Source organism: Thermobia domestica, chromosome 5 (genome assembly GCF_964235325.1).
Source record: "Thermobia domestica chromosome 5, izTheDome1.hap1.1, whole genome shotgun sequence".
NCBI classification, from domain to species: Eukaryota; Metazoa; Arthropoda; class Insecta; order Zygentoma; family Lepismatidae; genus Thermobia; species Thermobia domestica.
In genome coordinates, this window is record NC_137458.1 from 194,695,678 (window position 1) to 194,717,204 (window position 21,527).

The 21,527-nt window shown below is 37.0% G+C and overlaps 1 protein-coding gene across 2 annotated transcripts in view; it reads left to right on the top strand.

Annotated features, from left to right (window-relative positions):
* g (adaptor-related protein complex 3, delta 1 subunit-like garnet) overlaps positions 1 to 21,527 on the top strand; it is an 895,910-nt gene that overhangs the window by 259,422 nt on the left and 614,961 nt on the right. For both annotated transcript variants that reach the window (XM_081759537.1, XM_081759539.1), the window contains exon 7: positions 14,712 to 14,785. In XM_081759537.1, coding sequence (XP_081615663.1) covers positions 14,712 to 14,785 — 74 coding nt within the window. The remainder of the gene's footprint in view (positions 1 to 14,711; positions 14,786 to 21,527) is intronic.

A 21,527-nucleotide genomic window follows, 5' to 3' on the forward strand; every position in this document is an offset into this window, starting at 1 on the left:
CCAACACGGTTTGCCGCTTCTACTCGAAGATATACCTCTCGATAGGCGTCAGCGACTGTGGTTTATGCATGATGGAGCGCCAGCACATCTCCTTAATCTTGTCAGAGAACATTTACATGCAAAGTTCGGACGAAAGTGAATAGGACGTGGGGTTTTCCTATTGCTAGGCCACCGCGCTCCCCGGACTTAAATCCTTTAGATTTCTTTCTCTGGGGCCATGTGAAATCGCAAGTTTATTTTACCCCTGTTGCAACATTAGAAGACCTTCGAGAAAGGGTGGAACAATGTTGCGGACATATTCAACAGGATGCCGACATGTTATCACGAGTACGTGGATCTTTGCAAAGACGGATACGAGCATGCATTCGCATGAATGGACGACACTTCCAACATTTACTTTAATGATAGAGGTAAGTTAATTTCCCACGCATCTCTTCTGTGGTTACACATCTGGGTATTTACTGTTTACCTTATGATCAATGCTGTACACATTACCAAAAAGACGATTTCTGTTTGTTGATATGGAGAAACATGATATGTCCATCATTTTTTGCTTGTTGTTCAACATGCGGAATATTTCAGATTCGCCTCCCACATACTCGAACGTTGTCATGCTTTTCCCATCGCAATCCAGTTTGCGGATATTCATTACGTTAACTGCTTAGCACATAATGCTTCATCAGTGCCTTGCATACCGTTTGATTTACCTAAGTGCTGCCACACTTGTACGTATGCATTAGTTCTCGGAATTCTTCCTGGAGCAATTTTGAACGTACATCACCACACTTCGATTACCTCTCTCATTTCCTGCTGGTTATGCAAACACACACGGCACGTAAACATTGTCCGTCATTTTGTATCTTTTCGAGCTTTCGACCTGGTACCACGACGTATGAATTACTGGTGGAGAATCGCCCTCGATGTTCATCTCGAGCTCCCTTTTGTTAGATAATTTTCCGGGAATCCCTCCGTTTCTTTGGGGAATCCCTTGCGCGCGCATTGCAGAGTTATCAACCATGCATTTCTGCATAGCGCATGTCTGACTTCGATAGTCATTCATTGGACCGCCCTCTGTCCGATTCATACTTTCTGAGATATTCGTCTCTAAACTTCATTTTCCCACACTTTCGACAGCCCCTATCTCCGTTACCAAGCGTTTCCGGACACATGTTTACTAAGGCTTTTTTGTTAGTTTTGGCATGTACTATCTACGGTTTAATTTATGACCATTACTTATTAAACACCCTGTATATATAACATTAGATCATCCAGATAAGTTATTGGTACCGGTACTATTTATATCTTGCTGGTGGTGTTGGCACCAGGATCCAATATAGTACGGCACCACACGCATTTCCCAAGAAACTGCCAGTAATAGCGACATAAGTATTTTCTCACCGCAAATCTGAATAAAATTCATGCATTTTGATCTGACTCTCGTTTTTGTCTCTCTTTTAGTTTTTTATGCACATGTGGTTCCAACAAGTCGCATTTCGCAACTCGGAGCTAACAAGTACGCAAATACGTGTATAGAGGTAATATATATATATATAGCCAAAATACACTGGTGAAATCCTTACACCTAAACATTTTAAAAAAAAAGTCCATGTCAACATAGGATGAAAACCGCGTTGTTTCAAAGTCACGCGATGCCGAAAACGAGGAAAGTATAACTTTGAGGGTGCCTAGCTCAAAAACTATAAGACATATTAAAGGCGGTTAAAGAAATATCAGAGCAACTAGTACACTCCCTATCTAAATATCTGTTTTAATTAGGTCCTTCATGGGCATCGAATTTTATAGAGGGACTGGTATCAAAACCCTAATTAAGTATGGATAAGAGAAAAGAAACATGTTTTGATAGAAAATGTCTAATTATTGGTTTATTAGGCTGTTATGTTGTGTAAATGAGTATCATCATTTGTCAAGTGCACATTATCACCAATTTTAATATCCGCAATTATGCAACCACACATAGCACAGTTTCACATCAAATAAAGTGGTTGATAACACCTGAAAACCAAGTTCTCACTTGAAATAACATTTACTTATGGTGATCTAAAGAAGAAAACGTTCTTACAAACAAAAGATACTAAAGAAATGATTGCAGAGATACAGAAATCGGAAATGCTGTTAAAACGAATATCAGGGTAAATGATTCGAACAATTATTTACCGAAGAGAGGGCTTAGCATGGTACTTTAACTGACACATCACTTTTTCTATCCAACAGTAGATTCTTAGCTCAGAAGGATGCTACGATCGTGTTCATAAGGTATGGACATGCGTGCGGTCAAACTGAACAAGAAAATATTATTAAGAACAAAAACGAAAAAAGCGTATTTAAGATGACAATTTGTTCTACTTATGTGCATTCGCGTCAGCAGCACATTAACTTTGGGGGGCAGACTAATGGAGAGGGCGAGTGTATGGAACAACCCCAGGAAAGCGTTCGTCCGGGGCTCCTTCCCCGAAAAATTAACAAAAAATTGTCTTCGTGTGTTGCTTTGCAAATCATTTTTGACTTAAAAAGCAAACAGAAACTTAAAAAAGTTTTGTTTTATTTTTACCTTTGATAGTCTGGTTTTATTTTATTTATTTATTTACTTATTTTTGGAAATGTGGTACTAAAGAGCACTTTACAGTTTGTTCATTTAAGAGCAAAATTCAGCCTTGTTTTGCAGTTTCAGTTAAACGTAAATGATAGCAAGAGTATGTCCAAAACAAAATAATGATAAAAGGTAGTGTGATTTCACAAGCGAGTTTTTGCTACATAATGAATGAACGCCCTGTATAATATTTATTGAATATGAAAATTACAGAAGGAATCTCATTAGTTTCCTAACACGGGAGGATCCCACAAGTTGTCGCTAAAATCTGATTGCCACATAGCACATCTGATAGAGCATCATAAGAAATGAACATGAGCAAAATTTAAGGTGCTATGAACCAGAAAGATACGAGCTACGGGGATTCAAAATTTGAATATCCGAAGAATTATATCATGGAATTACGTACGTTTAAAGTAAATATCTTGAAAACCGTTAAAGCAATCAAAACAAAAGTTGCACAATATAATGATAACAAAATGCCCTATCGAAAACCATAAAGTGTTGCCATAGGTGAAGCAGTGTTGTCAACTCACTGCTCAAAAATATTTTATTATAAAAAGCACAATATATAAGTGTCCACAGATTAAAAATGCATTGTTATCACTAAACGTAACAGTGAAGTGTAGTGGTACATTGTTGAACACTATTGGAGCTACATGTGTTGAAAATGTACAATGGAGAAGTCTGATATGCGGGAACAAAGGGTAATAAAGGAATGCATTAGAAAAAAGTGAGGATTTTGCAATATACTTCTGTAGCCCCGATGAATAAGTAGACAACTCGCGAAAAGAAAATGATACACGCGAGGAAAGAAACACGTGTTTTCTAATTCTGTAAACTGGTTCTCCATGTTATCAATATTTTCTTGGTTTGTGTCTTTTGTGTTAAGTGACATATTCTTTTACTTCTTCTCCTACATACCTTATGATTATCTTTGTACACTGTAATAGTACCATATTCACATTGGAAATATAATTATTTTATTACTACCTCATTTCACTTTTAGTCGGCCCGGATAGCACTGTAGTCTAGAAGGCTAGACAACAGACATATTAGGCATCGCGGGTTCCAATCCCGTCTCGGACATGTTTTTATTGTACTTTTCACCTTACATTTCATTGTTATCTTTCTCTTTCATAGTGATTCGGATCCCACTTTGCACTCCTATATAGCTTCGAAGATGACACAGGGCATAAAAATTTCATCACTCAATTTCGTTTTCCAAATGCATCAATATTTTGTGACACTGCTGACATTTTGCTGTTATACTATCTGTGTTGTGCATTTGAACTAATTTCATAGTATAAGACCCAGATCCTTTATTACCACGTGTTGCCACATAATCACACTTCTCCATTGTACATTTTCAGCACATGTAGCTCCAATAGTGTGCAACACTGTACCACTAGACTTCACTGTTACGTTTAGTGATAATAGTGAATTTTAAATCTGTGCACACTTCTATATGGAGCTATTTATAATAAAATATTTTTATGCTGAGTTGGCAACACTGCTTCATCTATGGCAACACTGTTTATGGTTTTCGATAGGGCATTTTATTCTCATTATATTGTGAAACTTTTGTTTTGATTGCTTTAACGGTTTTCAAGATATTTACTTTAAACATACATAATTTCATGATAAAAATCCTTTGGATATTCAAATTTTGAATCCCCGTAGCCCCTATCTTTCTGTCCATAGCACCTTAAATTTTGCTCATGTTCATTTCTTATGATGCTCTATCAGATGTGCTATGTAGAAATCAGATTTTAGCGACAACTTGTGAGTGTAAGTACATAAAATTCACGTAATAAATAAAAATACATGCAGTAAATGACAAATACAACCAATGGCGTAACAATTCATTTGGCGCCCCTAGGCAAAATCCCTAATGGCGCCCTACTCACCCATCGAATAGGCCCCATGCGTGATCATCTATAACTTATATGTACTTATATGTACGCTGTAACGTATATCCTATATATATATATATATATATATATATATATATATATAACTATTAATTATTTTGGAAGGATATCTATGGTCTACATTAGTCAAATAATAGAGTTAAATCGGATAATATCAACTTTATATATCTGAACTTGAACAATATGATTAATTTCAAAATTATAATGATACAAACAATAACACAAAATGAATTTAATCTAGACCAAAAATTGCACTTAGAACTCAACTATAAAAGTCATTATCATTCAATATCGGCCAGCGATAACAGAACAGAAACAACCACAGCGTTAAATGACGTACTAGTTTGCAAAGAGAAATTCTAGAAAATAAATTACTTACAGTAAGTATTCCACTTATAAACCATAGCATTCACAGTAATAAACTCGTATATTCACATTCATCATATACACTGCCAACACTTAATTTAATTTGTAAACCGATTAGGTTGAAAAAGATTCAATTTTGACACCAAAGATAATTGTTTTTCTTCCTATTTGATAGCAGCCTGTGATCTGACGATCCCAGGTAGCGCTGCACTTAAACAAAATTTTCATTCCGAAAAGTACCACCAGAGGTTATAGAGAGCCATAAATTTTCTTGAAATTATTTAAATCTCAATTAGGATATTATTATTACAATTTGGTGGAAAACTTATTATTTTCATTTTAATAACAGAAAAATCGAGACTAATTATGATTTATAATTATTTTCGAAAATTCAAAACCTTAGCTATTTAATGACATATTACAACGCGCAGAAACAGCCTTAAACCGAAAATTATCAGTGGAACGGTATTGACCGTTTTTCTTTTTATATCGTTGTGGTATTTCTTTTAAAAGAAAAACTGTACAGAGTGCCTTGTTCATTAAAACTATCTTCTTCTTTTGCGTTACAGCCCGTTGTGGGCTAGAGCATCCTAAACAACGCCTCGTTATTGGATCCTGTCCCTATCTCTGTCATTCCTTTCCCGAATACCCATAACACGTAGGTCTTCCCCGACGTCTTGTAACCATCTTCTCCTGGGTCGTCGTCCTCGCCATCTTTCTTCCGATTATATTTTGGCTGGTCATGTGGTTTGGGATTCTCGTATCATTCATTCGTATGACATGTCCTATCCACCTGATTCTATATGACTGCGATGCGTACTATGTTTTTGTTGTTGATTAGCTGATCTATTTCATGATTGTATCTTTGTCTGTATGTGTCATCATCGTTCTTAATTGGCCCGAAAATTCTTCTTAAAATCTTCCTTTCAAATATGAACAGCTGCTCTGCAGACCTGCATGTGAATTTCCACGCTTCGCACCCATAAGTCACTACCGGTCTTATTAGAGTTTTGTACATTCTCACTTTTGTTTCCCTAGATAGTATCTTGCTTCTGAATTGTTTTTCGTATTTGTAATAACATTTGTTGCCAGCCTGTATTCTGTCTTATAGTCTTCATTACATCATGGTCACTCGTTATTAAGTATCCTAAATAGTTAAACTGTTCGACACTCTCAAAACTATAATTATTTATCTTTAGTTCTTGTTCATTGGCGTGTTTTTCTGTACGGGAAATTCTCATATATTTTGTTTTTTCGGCATTAATTTCGAGCACCTTGATTCGGAGTAGTTGGTCCAATTGTTCAAAAGTTTCTTTTAGACTTTGTACGGTTCGGGCTATAATCTGTATGTCATCAGCATATGCTAGCAGTTGCACTGATTTATGTAAAGTATTACTCTGTCCTGTTATTTGTCCAACCACATCCTGAAGCACTAGATTGAAAATTAATGCAGATAGCGCATCTCCTTGCCTGCCTCCTGTTTTAATTCTAAACCTTGCCGACATTTCTCCTTGGGTTAATACCCTTGCTGTTATTCTATTCAGTGTGAGTTTATTAGTCTCACTATCTTTCTTGGTATGCCAATCCCACTCAGAGCTTCGTAGATTTTACTTCTCGTAAGACTATCGAATGCTTTTCTATAATCTATGAACAGTAAATGTAAGTCAATATTGTGCTCATGGAATTTTTCCAAGACCTGCGTTACTGCAAATATTTGGTCTATTGTGCTTCTTCCAGGTCTGAATCCAGATTGATACTCTCCAATTTTTTCTTCAGCTATTTTCTTTATTCTCTTGAACAATACATTAGAGAATATTTTATATGCTGTGTTGAGTAAGGTGATTCCTCTGTATTTATGGCAGTTAAGCTTATCGCCTTTCTTGTGAATAAGGAAGATAACTCCGCATTCCCGTTTTCCCGGTATTTGTCCCTTTTTCCAGATTTCTCCAATTAGAGTGTAGATTTTACTTTTTAATTCTTCTTCTGCTTTAATCATTTCACTTGCTGTCTTCTCCTGGTGCTTTGTTATCCTTTAGCATATTGATGGCTTTCTCTAATTCCTCTCTGGTAGGTTCCTTATCATTACTCTCTATTTCGTCGGTGATTTCACCTACTTCTTAGTTTTCTATGATATTTTGCTCCTCCGCATTCAGAAGTTCCCTGAAGTATTCGACCCATCTGTCTATACATTTCTCTCTTGATTCTGTTATCTTGCCCTTTTGTCTTTGCACATCTGCATTCTTGGTGCAGAACCACTTGCTTCTTCCTTGATAGTTTTGTACATTCTCCTTGTGTGTTGTTCTACCCTGCACTCCTCTATTTCTTTGTTCTCCATCCACTTTTTTTTTCTTTCTGCACATTTTTATTGCTTCTTTCCTTCTCTCGTTATATTGCTGGTAGTGCATTCTTGTGTCTCGTTGTAGCATTTTCTTTCTAGTTTCGTTCTTTTTCTCTATGGCTTGTTCGCATTCTTCATCGAACCACTCTTCTTTTTCGTGTTTCTTTTCTCCGAGTACTTCTTTTGCTATTTCTACAACGCATTTCTCCACTCTGTTCCACATTTTATCAATATTTTCTGTTTCGAGTGTTTTTGAGTTTCTCGTTCATGATTTTCTCGTATGTTTCTTATTGCCGCTTTCTTTTAGTTTACCAGTGTTCCATTTAGTTCTCTTTCTTCCTTTGCTCGTTGCTATATTTGCTAATCTTTGTCTTATTATTGCTCTCACTAAATAATGGTCGCTGTTACAGTTTGCCCCTCGAAGTGTCCGTACGCCAATTGTTGAGGTTGCGTGCCTATGATCTATTATTATATGATCAATTTGGTTAACAGTTTTATAGTCCGGTGATTTCCATGTCCCTTTGTGTATTTCTTTTCTTTCGAAGAATGTACTGCGGATGTTCATTTTGTTTCTTTCGCAGAATTGTACAAGTCTCCATCCATTCTCGCTAGTTGTATTATGAAGTGAGTTATTCCCGGTGATATGAGTTATTTGTGGTTCTTTGCCGATTTTTGCGTTGAGGTCTCCTGCTATTATTGTGATGTCATGTCTGCCAGTTCCTTCCCTGACAGTTTGTAGTTGCTCGTAAAATTCTTCCTTTTCTTTGTCATCGTCATCTTCTGTGGGAGCGTACACTGAAACTATCGATATGTTCTGAAATTTCCCTTTTAATCTAACCTTGCATATTCTTTCGCTTATTGGAGTAAAAGTTAGCAATAACTTTCTACATTTTTTACTAATTAAAAATCCGGTACCCTTAGCTCTTCTTTTCTCTTCCCACTGTAAACAAGAGTGTAATTAGACTTATCGATTCTTCCGTAACCTGCCCATCTTAATTCCTGTACTGCTAGTATTTCAATGTTATATTTCTGCATTCATCTGCGATTTCCTGCGTTTTACCAGGTTGAAGCATTGATCTTACATTCCAAGTTGCCAAACGAATGTCGTTGTCCTTTCTACATCTCATTGTCTGTTGTTCCTTGTTTTCCGTCCAATTCCGAGGCTTGTTGTTAGGTTTCTGAACATTGCTCTTTTTACGAGGATAGGTTGTTGGCCTGTTGCTCAACCCCTGACCTGGAGGACCAGGTCCACTTCTTTTGACCTCTTATCTTCCACAGGGGTTTCATACCCTGTCTCCAGCAAGAGTTGACAGCACCACTACGAGAAGGTGAAGTAGGACTTGGGTAGGAGAGATGTGAGACTTCATAATAAAAAAAAAAAAAATCCGTCATTTCGTGCACTTTGCTACCCAAAATAGTGCCTCATTAAAACTATACTCATGTAAAATTCGGACTCTTTTGCAGTGGTGTAAATAAACAGTAATATATCAACAGTATTACCAAGAGAATTTCAAATGAATATATATAATATGTTACGATTTTACATAATTATAAAATAATAAGTTTTGTGAAACCGCTTACAGGTATTTTTTTAAAATTTTTTTTTAAATCGAGATATTGTATACAAAAGAAGAGTTTCTTTAAGTATTCTTTCTCACTTTTGCTTCTGCAAATTCTTGTATCAGATCAGAGATGTCCAATTCATGAGCTCTTTCTCGCTCAATACTTAGCATGGCCACATCCCAAAGGCGTTCTTCGGTCATACTGTTTGTGAGAATGATCGCTCAGCAGTTGTAACTGTATCAGAAAGTTACATATAAACAAAGCGCAGTCACCAGCTTTGGAAATGTTGAGCTGAGGTCAGAAGTAGTAAAGTGAAGAACTTCTTCGTGGGTTGAAAGATTTGAAAGTCTGTCTCGAAAAGAGTCTCTGAAAGTCAACACTTCTCGTGGAAAGGCGGGAATAAATCGTCTGCACACAGAAACGCAAAGCTGTAAGACTGCTTGGTGACCTCTTCTTTAGGAGTGGTTCGTAACATTGACAGGCATAAGAACGAAAAACTTTCTTCTTACTATTATCTTCTTACTACTATTACTTAAAATCTATGTTTACTATTATTGAGTCGAGGATAGGCAATAGTATTTTGATCTCGAATTCTTTGACAGGATCAGTAAATCGCATATCTTGTGCCAATTCATCAAAAAATATTTTCGGCACTGGCTTCTTTCTTTCTTCTAACTTATTCAGATGTTAGGGTAGGTGTGCGCACAAATTTGTGCGCACAAGCACTGACTTCCTCGAATACTTGAGACACATTCTTTCTAAGATCTTGCACCACTATACAGAAAGTTTCAGTTTTCGTTGACACTCTGACAAGCACATACGAAGGCTCTGATGCTTTTTTTTGACACATTAATGCTTCTTAAAACGTTTTCCCACAACTCAAGCATTACCATGAAATCGAACCTTTCCATTTTTCGTTTATAACGAGCTCCTTTTGTCAGTTGTTTTTCTGTTCCCGTAAGGCACATGACATTAAGACATTTCATAACGTCCGCATGCCTCTTTCTTGGTGCGAACACGGCATTATGACTTGAATCCCAGCGTGTTTGAGAGAGTTTCTTCAGTGTCGTTTTATTTTCCGGAGATGTATCCTTGGAAATAGTCTTGTAAAGCCTTCCAGCGTTTCCCGCTGCTACCGAAGAAGTTACATACATCTTGTAGAGTAGCACAGGAATAACAGCTTCTGTGTAAACTTTGCAGCATCTGATAACACGAGGTTCAGATCATGTGCTGTGCAGTGAACATATATGGCATTCTTGGCATGTTACTGAATCCATGTTTGCAAGCCAGAAATACGACCACTCATCACTGCTGCTCCATCGTAGCCTTACCCTCTGCACTTCTTAATGTCAATCAAATTTCTAATAGGACTTTTAGTATTAAATTTTATAATTTTCTGCACAGTGTTCGTCGATATCATAAAATCCAAGGAATCTTTTTACAATTTCGAACTGTGGGAAAAGAAGAAAAGATGTATTTTTGGCGCCCCTTCTCACCTAGTCCTGGCATATATTTTACATTTTATTACAGTGTTATTAGAAAATAATTTCGAAAATTTATTTTGGAGTGCTCATTTGGGCGTCCCCTGACGTTGGTGCCCTGGGCAGTTGCTCGGTTTGCCCGACCCTTGGTGCTTGTGCTATAGTGCGTCCAGTAAGAGAACGTCTGACAGCTCGCAGTGACATTGCCACTACTCGTGTGTCAAGGTTTTTTTCGGTGCAACTGTAGTGGCAATTTAATTAATGGTATAAGACAGAGTGATCGTGGTTGGTAACACTGGTATCAAAGTAGGGGCTGCAATGTCCCATTGCATGTGGTAAGAAACGTCAGAGACCATCTCTTGTTGGCCGTGCTATAGGTTCTGTGTAGACGCGATACCTGGCAATTGTGCTGTCTTTCATAATCATGGCAACACTTTTTAACTCGTTTTAATCCAGATCTTATAGGTCATACAATTTGTCATTACTGTTGAAAGCTTATTGCGCAGGAAAACTTTATGTACGGAAATGGACAGCGAAAACTTGGGGCTCGGGGTGCCCCCGAATATACCGAAACGCTCTGCGCCCGTAGGCAATGCCTACCCTACCTACCCTGTTGCTACGCCACTGAATACAACTTAAACAATACACACACATCATTCAGAGAAATTGAATGTATACTGGTAAATAATATTAAAGATATTGTTTCTTAATAGCGTATTTTACCAATTTACGTACTAAGATCTTATGTAACATTTTCAATTCAAATAATTCCCTTCTATTGGCTAAATATAATAAACCTAGTGCCAGTCTAGCTTCCTTAGTTGATTTCCACTCATGTTCCTTAAATTTCCATTTCTTAACCAGAAACGAAATTAATTTTGAGTAGATTTTTAGATTACTGAAAGAATATTAAGTACCTGTTCCACCATTGGAATAATATTTTAGATGACTTCTTACATTTGCAAATTATAATAGTGAACAAGTTTTTGGACTTGTAAAATTCCTAGAAATCTATTTGATTAAATCCAAGTTTCTTTGCTCTTTAGAAGCAATACTTTCAATATGCTTACTGCATAATCGCTGGAATCGTGTCGAATCGCTTCCCTTACAGGTCTTTCTTGATTCAAGGGAACAAAAGAAATCGCTGAGAGCGAGGTGGGGACGGATGGGGGTGGATGCGCCGGTGTTGCCGCTTTGAAGTGCGCCAAAACTTCGGTGGCGACGAGCGACGTGTGAAAGGGCGCATTATCGTGGTGAAGAACCCAATCAGCTTTGATGTCTGGGTGGACACGATCCATCAAGCGGCGGAGTACTCCAGCGTAAAACAGACGTGTGACACTGTGTGCGGCAGGAACAAACTCTTTGTGGATCAGTCCTTTGGCATCGAAGAAAACAATGAGCATGTTTTTCACATGTGACTTGCTCATGCGAGCTTTCTTTGGCTTTAGAGATGAAAGGGTGTGCCACTCCGCACTTTGTCGTTTCGTTTCTGGATCGTACTCGTAGACCCTCGGCAATTAATCTAGCACTAAGACGACGATCAGTGTTTAAGAGTTCACACACTTTCACCAGAGTTTCTTCATTCGGCTGCTTGCAGGTCTCCCAGAGCGGTAATCGTTTTCAGCGTCCTCGTGGCCTTCTTTGAACCTCTTGTGCCAGATGAAAACCATTTCACGTGACATGGCGTTGCCTTTGTAGGCCTCTTGAATCATACAAAAAGTCTCTGTAGCTGTTTTGTTTAGTTTCACACAGAACTTTACAGCATAACGCTGCTCCAAATGCCGCTGCATTTTCTACTGTTTTCTACGGGGTCTCTCTCTCTCTCTCTCTCTCTCTCTCTCTCTCTCACTCACTCACTATATACTCACTTCCGCGTCTTGGTGGCAACTGACGTTCGTGTGGTTGGTTAGCTGGACACCCGCACTACCGCACCCGGTCGGTAGAATGGGTCTACGCGCGCGCCCATACTCGGGTAACAGTCAGTCTTGGAACTTTGTGAACGCACCCTATACCTTGCTACCTAATCTGATAGGCGAGCATTAGACGTTCCAGGAATACTAATTCATGAATTATCGCAAAGAAATTATATTGATCTCAGCGGTAGAGTGTTGGATTTGCCATCAAGACGACGTGGGTTCAAATCCTGATTGGAAAGCAGACTTTTTTTTAAATTCAAATATTTAAGGGGAGCTGTTTCTATGATCCCTTTTATTAAAATTACTGAATATCTATTCAGAGAATCATAACTGTGGAACGTAAAACTTAAACAGAAAATTTCAAACATGGGGATTCGTTGAAGTTGGAGGTAACAATTGTCATTTAGACTCCTAATTAAAAGTAATGGGTTACGTGGTTCAGCGATTTCGAAATTCCACTTCTAGAGAGATTAAACTTTGCTAAAAATTCTTATTAAATGCAACTGGATATGTGCCCTAGCGTCATCGGAAATTCCACTTCTGAGCGAGAAATTCGTATAACTTTTAGTCAGTATATAATTCTGGCATTGACGTTGTTTGTTTCATCATTACAAAAAAACTATAGAAACGTGTGAAATAGACTATCGAACGTAGCACTTTACCCTATCCGGGTTTTTACATCACTTTAAAGTGTGTATCTTGAGAAAGTTACCATATACATCCATGATTAAATATCTCACAAGCATCTCATGCTAGAATGATGAAAAAAGTGACCACATGTTCCAGGGTTTTCGAAAATTTCTGTTCTAAACGTTGTTAAAGGATGAATTCGTAAAATATTTTAATTTCCCATTTCGTACTCATAAAATGCCCAAAATTTGAAAACGTTTGAACAGTTCAAATTAATTTTTGAACATAATTAGCATTTGGCTAGCTTGGTGCTTTTCAATCAACTCGCCTTGAATGAAGTCACCATCCTGATGCGAAAAGAAAGTTGCTATAATTTCTCGCAAAGAATAAAAGCTTCGTCATGTGAAGTGTATTTTTGAATATAACTGGTCGAATTCAGTTTTTTTTCCGACCGTAAAAAGGAAAGGTTTTCGAATAGACCTTTCAAAATTTCCCATGAACCTATTCTTCCCGTGCGAAGTATTTGCATTTCATCTAGTTCCCTTAATACGCTTATTTTAATTATTAGTGAATTATATGATCTCCTCGATAAAGCTACTTAGAAGGATGACATACCTATCCTATAAGTGTATCAAGCCAACAGTGTGAATTTCTATAAAAGGCAAAAAATGAAATGATAGGAATTTTTTTGGTTTACGTTCCATGCTTATACCTTTTAGGCTAAAGGAAACAAATGATTAATGAAGGTGAATGGCAACGGAAAAAAATTGTGAAATGATAATATGGTAGGAAACGGGAGAACTCTGAGAGAACTCACGGTTATGGAGGATAAACAAACATTTAACCTTATAAAATAACATTAAATAAACCGCTTGATTTGGACATTCATGGTTATACCACATACCAATGAGCGATGTTCAACCATAGGAAAACTGAGCTGTCAACGGAGAGCTGTTTGTATATCTTGCTTCCTAAATCTAATAAGCCAGTATTACACGTTGTAGAAATACTGTTTATTGTAATTATCGCAAAGTAGTTGTGTTTAGCTTAGTGATAGAATGTTGATTCGCAGTCGAAACGTCGTGGGTTCAGTCCCAATCTGGAAACAGGCCAATTTTCTGATTTAAATCTTGAAGGGCTTCTGTTTTTCTTTTATCTCGTAATCTTCAATAGAGGCAGATCAGGATGCCCACTTAAGTATAGTAAAAGATAAGAAGAGAGAGAAAAGTTACATTATCATATTGACAATTTTAATCATATTTGCACCCTAGACTTGACGATACGTAGCACACAAACACACACTATGAAACAACATCGGATCTTCAAAACACCTAGAAGATACAAAACAGAACATCGATAAAGTACATTTGATCCAAAAGTCTTCAATCATAGAAAAACAGATACGAGAAATCTTTTTCGTTCGAGCGAAGGAATCAAAATTAAATATTGAAAAGAAATTGGAAAAACATCATGAACATCTTCACCTTCGTTCTAACACAAAATGAATTAGAAGAATTTCAGATTTGTACAGTGTAAAGCCTTAAGGAGTTTGTGTTTACTAGTGTAAATATTGTCAGTATTTTTATTTTTTTGTATGCAATTAAATTCTCATACATCATGTTCCAATAAAGCCTTTTATTTTTCTTAGCTATGTTTTGACAATATAAGACTCTTATTCAAGCGACTTACATCATAAAGGATTCTAGAAATGTATGACTATAACATAATTACTAAGTGAATAATTGCATGAGGCACTGCTTACACTGGTTATGAATGTGATGAAGATTACAAATAAAATAATAATTAAGAGTATTATAATTTACACAAGTTATATTTAATTATATATATAATATGTTTTTATTTTTGTTTTTCAAGTTTGGTGCTCTTACGCCTCTAGAGCCGAGATTGGGGAAAAAATTGATTGAGCCACTGACGAACCTCATTCACAGGTAATATAATATTTTCAATCAGTTTATCTTTTTTTAAAATATGTTACTTCTCTAACTTTCATAATGTGTTAAATATCTATTAAATGTGCTTGTTTATATACGAGGGTTGGGGCAAAAGTCATGGCAACTATTTTATTTTTTTCTTGAGATACCAGTCCGGTTGGAAAATGTGACATATACAGACGAAAGGACAAGGTATTATCTACATGTGTGCACAATGAATAGCAATGAAATATCGTAACACTAATTTATTACGGTAGTACACAGGGCAATATGGCCTTCACGGTGCAAAAGAATGACAACACAGTACGCATACAGTTGACATGACAAACCTGGGCCTAAAGACCCTGAAAGCAGTTCCCTGCTACTTGCACCACACGCTGCCAACGATGTGGGAGGCGCTGAATACCATCCGCCTCAGCATTTGCCGCACCATGTGTGAATCGGGTCACCTGTTCGCGCACAGCATTAAGAATGTCCTCGCGTGTTGCAAACCGCCTACCACGTAGTGGTTTCTTAATCTTTCGAATGAGATCAAAGTCACAGGGCGAAATGTCAGGAGAGTACGGTGGGTGCTCCAATTCTTCCCATCCCCAACGTTGCAGTAGCTGCCCTACACACTGCTTTATGTGGTTTTGCATTGTCGTGCAGGATTATTGCACTGTCCACAAGATCCGGACGTTTCTTCCGAACGCTACGTCGTACCTGTCACACCAGGAAGTCCCTATAGTACTGTGCGGTCACTGTTCTGCCATGTGGAACAAAGCGGCAAACAGTGACACCCCTGACGTCATACGCGACAATCACCATCAATTTGACTGGGGAAGGATTCTGACGGAACTTCTGCCTCCTTGGTGATGCAGTATGTTGCCATTCCGCGGACTGACGTTTCAGTTCTGGTTCGTATGCCCTGGCCCAAAATTCATCGATGGCGTTATCCGTGACAAGAATTGATCGCCGTCCTGTTGCTAGCGTGCAAGATTGTCGGAGCATATTGCATAGCGCATCCACCTTTGAACTTCCGTCAGTGCATGCGGTACCCACCGCGATGCGATTTTGCATAGTTGCAGCTCATTACGCAATATTCTGTGGACGGTGTGTTTCTCGATGCCACTTGCCTCCGCCAACTCCAGTAGCGTCCATCGTCTGTCTTCATCCAGGAGCTGCTCGATGACGGCACGTGCCATGTCGGTCCGCTCACTGACAGGACGTCCCGAACGTTGACACACGTCCTTGCTGAAACTTTCCTATCCACCGTGCTACTGTCCGGTATGGTAGGGCATTATTCCCAAGGGCTTCCACTAATTCACTGTGACATTCCATCGCATTTCTCTCTCGGAGAACGGCTATTTTGATGTAAGCGCGCTGCTCAATACGGGTTACTTCTATCTCGCACGACACTCACCAACTGACTGATTTCACAGTCCTCGCTGTGCTACTACCAGCTATCACAGAGCCATCTTTTGTTCTGCATACACACTATGCCCGCAGAACTTCCACACGACACATAGAAGTTTGTAATCCGCTCACATATCTGGAAGGAAAAAAAAAATAGTTGCCATGACATTTGCCCCAACCATGACTTTTGCCATGACTTATTTCATATTATTGGATTGATGCAATTAAGACGTCGTGTGGTGTCTGATCGGTAACCACACTCTGTCACTCAAGAAATGAGTGGACTGTTGTCACACGTATGGCTTCAGAAACTCCGCAGATGGTCAGAAAACGGTCTGTGGTTTTCAGTCACTCGAGAGAGTGTGCTGTTGAATAGTTTTTCTGAAAGTGCAGTATTCAGAACAGATGATTGTGAGGGATATTTCTTTATGAATAACCACTGAGACATTCTCAAATCAAGCTGCAAGAAACAGCAACAGTGGACCAGAAGTGGTGAATGAAGTTAGAATCCCATTTGTTTGTGAAATTTCGTGCCTGTAAAGCAATATTAGAAAATGACCTTTGGAGCCACCGGGGTTTCCACAGGTGGGCCCAACCCGAAAAATCCCGCCGGGGTTGAACCCACCTGAAAAATCCACCTTAAAACCCACCTGAGTTTTTAAGCTTTTTGTTAGTATATTATTGGCACAACTGAGGTGATCACATTGAAAGTGATGTTTATCAGATTTTGGACTTTTCTTGGACGAATTAGATGAATTTACGTTAAGATATACAACAACATTCAACGTAAGACCTTCATAAAGTTCAAAATGCACTGAATGAATAAAAAACTTAACTTTATAATTGAGATAATTATAGAACAAATTAATGTATGGATTATCCTTATAGCCCATTTGCTATTTTATATTTTAGAAAATACTTTCCGCAAATAGTGTGCTTGCTAACTCGGCGACGCCGAGGGACGTTATTCCTCATATGTTTGATGGATTTAAGGCCATAAGGGCCGGTACTACCTCCTGACACCTTTCCCAGTGACCGAAGGAGGAACTTCTTGAGGACCGGATGGTCTAACGTACAGTTGAAGACCTTCGCATCGCAGATGACAGACTTCTTTCGTCATATATTTCATTCGTTGGCTGGCTGACAATAAAAGTGTATACCACTAACTACTTGGACTAACCAAAATTGTAGTTTCTCTTGAACTTCGAAAATGACATATTTCGTTAGTCGTATATTTCAGCCGCACTAATCCAATATATTATCCCATACAATTCTATATCTAAGCTCGAAAATTTAACACATTTTTTTGGTACTAACTTGATATTAACTATTTCTTTAGGAACTTTTTTTTTTTATTAGTAAAGTTCAAGATTTCATTCAGTGTTTTTTGAAGTTTATTTTTAATAAGCTCATGATTAGGTTAAAAATTATTTTCTCAGTTTTTATTCCCTCAGTATGTGTTTCAAAACTATGCGTGAGATGTGAAAATGTAATTGTTTTTAAATTTTCCATTTATCTTGGTCGCCAAGGTATACTTGAACATTCTTTTTACGAATTGTTACGCATAATAGCTCATGCTACTCATACGCTATGGTCGGTTAGTTCAACTACCACCATAAAGTACTCGCAAGAATAGTTAGGTCATCGGACGTTTCTGGCGGTAGAGAATCAGCTGTGATACATAAATGGCTAGAAATATTGAGGAGAAGTACTATATATTTTCTTTAGACAATTGCGCGCACAAATTGATAGAAATAGTTAATGCAGTTTTCTCCTTAATATAACCTAATTACAATTATTTTTCAGTTGATGAGTCACCATACGCATTATTTCGCATGTGGAACATGTATCAGGCCTGTCCCAGTTAAATGTTTGAAACATAATGTGAATTCTCGTTGACAAGAAATCCTTGCCAATTCCTACAGTTCTTTACACAGGGAAATGAATTTTCCCTATCTTCAGTTACATGGAGTAAACTACATAGTGTATATAAGATGATTGCTTATTATTATTATTATTATTATTATTATTATTATTATTATTATTATTATTATTATTATTATTATTATTAGTAGTAGTAGTAGTAGTAGTAGTAGTAGTAGTATTAGTATTAGTATTAGTATTAGTATTCTGCCTTTTGGCAGGTCCTGGGGCTAATGAGATTTTTTATTTTTTTATTTTCGTGTTAGTTTTCAGTTTGGGCCTAGAAATGTTTTTTCCATGTTTCTCGATTTGCAGCTTCCTCTTTTAACTCCCAGTATTTTCTTCTATTTTTCAAATAATCGATCAGTTGTGTTCTCTCACCACTCCTCGCATTCCTTCCATCTTTCCTTCTATGGCGGTATGAAGAAGGCAATTTCTTCGCAAGATGTGTTCAATCCAGTTGACATTTTTACGAAGGGTGGTGGCTAGAAGCGTCCTCTTCTTTCCTATCCGTTTTAAAACATCTTCTTTTGTTACTCTTTCTGTTCATTTTATCTTCTTCATCTTCCTCCAACACCACAGTTCGAAGCTCTCTAAACATTTCTTTAACTTTCGTAATGTCCAAGTCTCTGAACCATAAAGTCCAATTCTCCATATATAGCACTTGACCAATTTCTTCCTTAGTCCAATATTAAGGCTGCTAGTTAAGAGTGCCTTTTCTTGTTGAATGTTTCTTTGGTAATGATAATTCTCGACCTGATCTCTCTGATGCAGTACGCATCTTTCGTCAAAATACTTTCCAGATATTTGAAATGGTCGATCTCTTCAAGTACTTTGTGTTCTACTCTGACCCGTAAGGGCGTATTTCCACGGGATATTCTCATGACTTTCGATATTTCGACGTTGATTTCCATTCCATATAGTTTCCAGTGTCAACTATTTTGTCAATCGTCTCCTGTAGTCCTCCTTCCGTTCTAGCAAATAACCGTATCATCTGCATACCTGACCTTGTTAATGATTTTGTTATGACCTGCTTTTGGTAAAAGCAAATCGTATCATTCAAAATCAATAAGTAATCTTAAGTATGTTTATGGTTAAGTATAAGAGTTTGTTTATCTTTGCGCGTTTAATGTTGACCTGCACTTAATACAAGTTGTTTATTTGTTGAGTGCGTAATGGTGACCTGCGCTAAGTGAATACAGAAGTAGGTAAGATATAAATCTAGTTAAAGGTATTGTACGAATACGGTATAGATATGAAATGGTCGTGATAGATGATGTGCCATACGTATGCAGACATTACATTGATATGTTGGGAAAACATATGAATAATTATCCGTTGCACTCTAAATTATTTTTTTTTTAAATAGGACGCTATTTTGTATGCCAATAAAAAAAATATGAATACATAAACCTTCGTATAAGAAAAGATAACCATGTAAATTTCACGTACCGATCTATCATATACAAGCCTAACTTGAGAATGTAAACAAATTTGATATACATATCTAAAATGTCACTCAAGTGGAAAATGATTAAGATTTGTATAATATATGATGCCGAAAATTAATTCTTAATATAGTCAATAGTTTTAAGCAACGATTTTTTTTAATACTACATGAGATTTCGTAAACAAAAACGATAGTATGTAACTTACGTGTGTATGGCCATAGCAGGAACTCGATCCGCTACATTAAACAAATGACATACGAAATACAGCATGATTCTGTTTACCAAAAATTAGCATAGTAAACTTGAAATGGAGGTAAGGATAACTTTCTTTAATAAGAAAGGAGGATTTAAATATCATAATAACAATTAATGATAAGTAACTAAATTATTATTACCATAGTTATACTGTTCGAGTCACTAGATGGCGTGAGTGCAGTTAGAGAAGAATATGCATTTACATACATAATTCGTCGTTTAGCTCGGGCCCGGAAAATCTATTTTTTAATCTCAGAAAGAATATATTTGTACTCAACCTGCTAAAAGCTGATTTCGATATTAATAGTGTTTTTAGAAATTTAAAAGGGCCAAGGTGATGATGAAGGTAATATAAATTTAGACTTAAGGGGCAGAAAACCAGAAGTTAAAAGAAATGAAGATCGCCGTTTTTGGTAATGTTTTTGAAAGAACCTGTTTCTTACATTTTTTAGCTTCGTAAAGGTGAACTTGAAGTACTTCACTATAAGTTTATTGTATGTGTTCCTTTGAAGTTTAAAGGAAGTATGTGGTGCTACTATGGCTAATTAAGTTACATTCGCGGTGGCACATATCTGGGTAGACTATAAAGGGGACATGTCTAAATTTTTGCTTCTTAAGCGATAGGCTAAACACCCTATCACTGAATTATTAAGATGTTGCGGAATATGATCTAGCGAGACCAGTTCATATCTATATAATCATGCGAGGAACGTAACTACAACGGCACACAAGCGGTTACATAACGAAATTATTGAAATAGGATAACGATACTCACCAGATCACTTTAGGTAGAATTGATATTCCACACTTGCAGCTCGTTCTCGATAGAGTAGTTTCCCATTGATCTGGGATTCATGCGAAGAAAATTTGAGTATTAGGATTCATCATTAATCAGTATGAAATCGAATCGTAGCGGTAAACTAAGCAATATCACCTTTTCTTATTTGCCCTGTAATAATATGTATGTGTGTGATTCATGTAATCTATGCGCTGGTTATGCATTATTACGGAACAATAAGATCTACTATGAGCAGCATTTGGTTATTGTATGTATAAGTGATAAATGGGATTTTCTGTAGCAAAAAATAGGTTAAGTTAGCTAGGTTAGGTATATTCTAGGTCTAGTATAAGTATAGTATGTCAGGTTAGGTACGTTATTATTATTAACTGTATTATTGTTAATTTTATGTGCTTGGAAGGATGTAAGGATCGAAAAGCCATTATTATCAAGGTATATTTATGATAATATGGAACATAACTAGTGAATATGATTATATTGCTCGTTCAAAAATAATGTTAATCATTTTGTTTATGTTGGAGCGAATGTGAATCAATTATTCCTATCTAAAATGGGCATTTATGTGTTGTCGAGCTCACTATTTTAAAATCTTTATGATTTATAGAGAAAGTAACGTGAAATGCGCTTTAAGTTGTTGCCATTAATTGGCAAGGGATGTTTCTTAGGCTAGTTTTAGACGAAAGCATTTATCATAGCATTTCTCTTAGCAGATGTGCTGCCAAAAATCTCGTATAATATTCTATGGCATCAAAAGTATATTGTGCTTTTACACGGTAGCATCTTGATAAGCATTTTGTCGTGACGTAGGAAACAAATCACTGCAGAAGAGCGCAATTATGGCTCCAAAACTAAAAACAGATAGTTCAGTCACTATTTCTTCTAAAACCCTTTTTCGCATATGCTTATTATGATACAA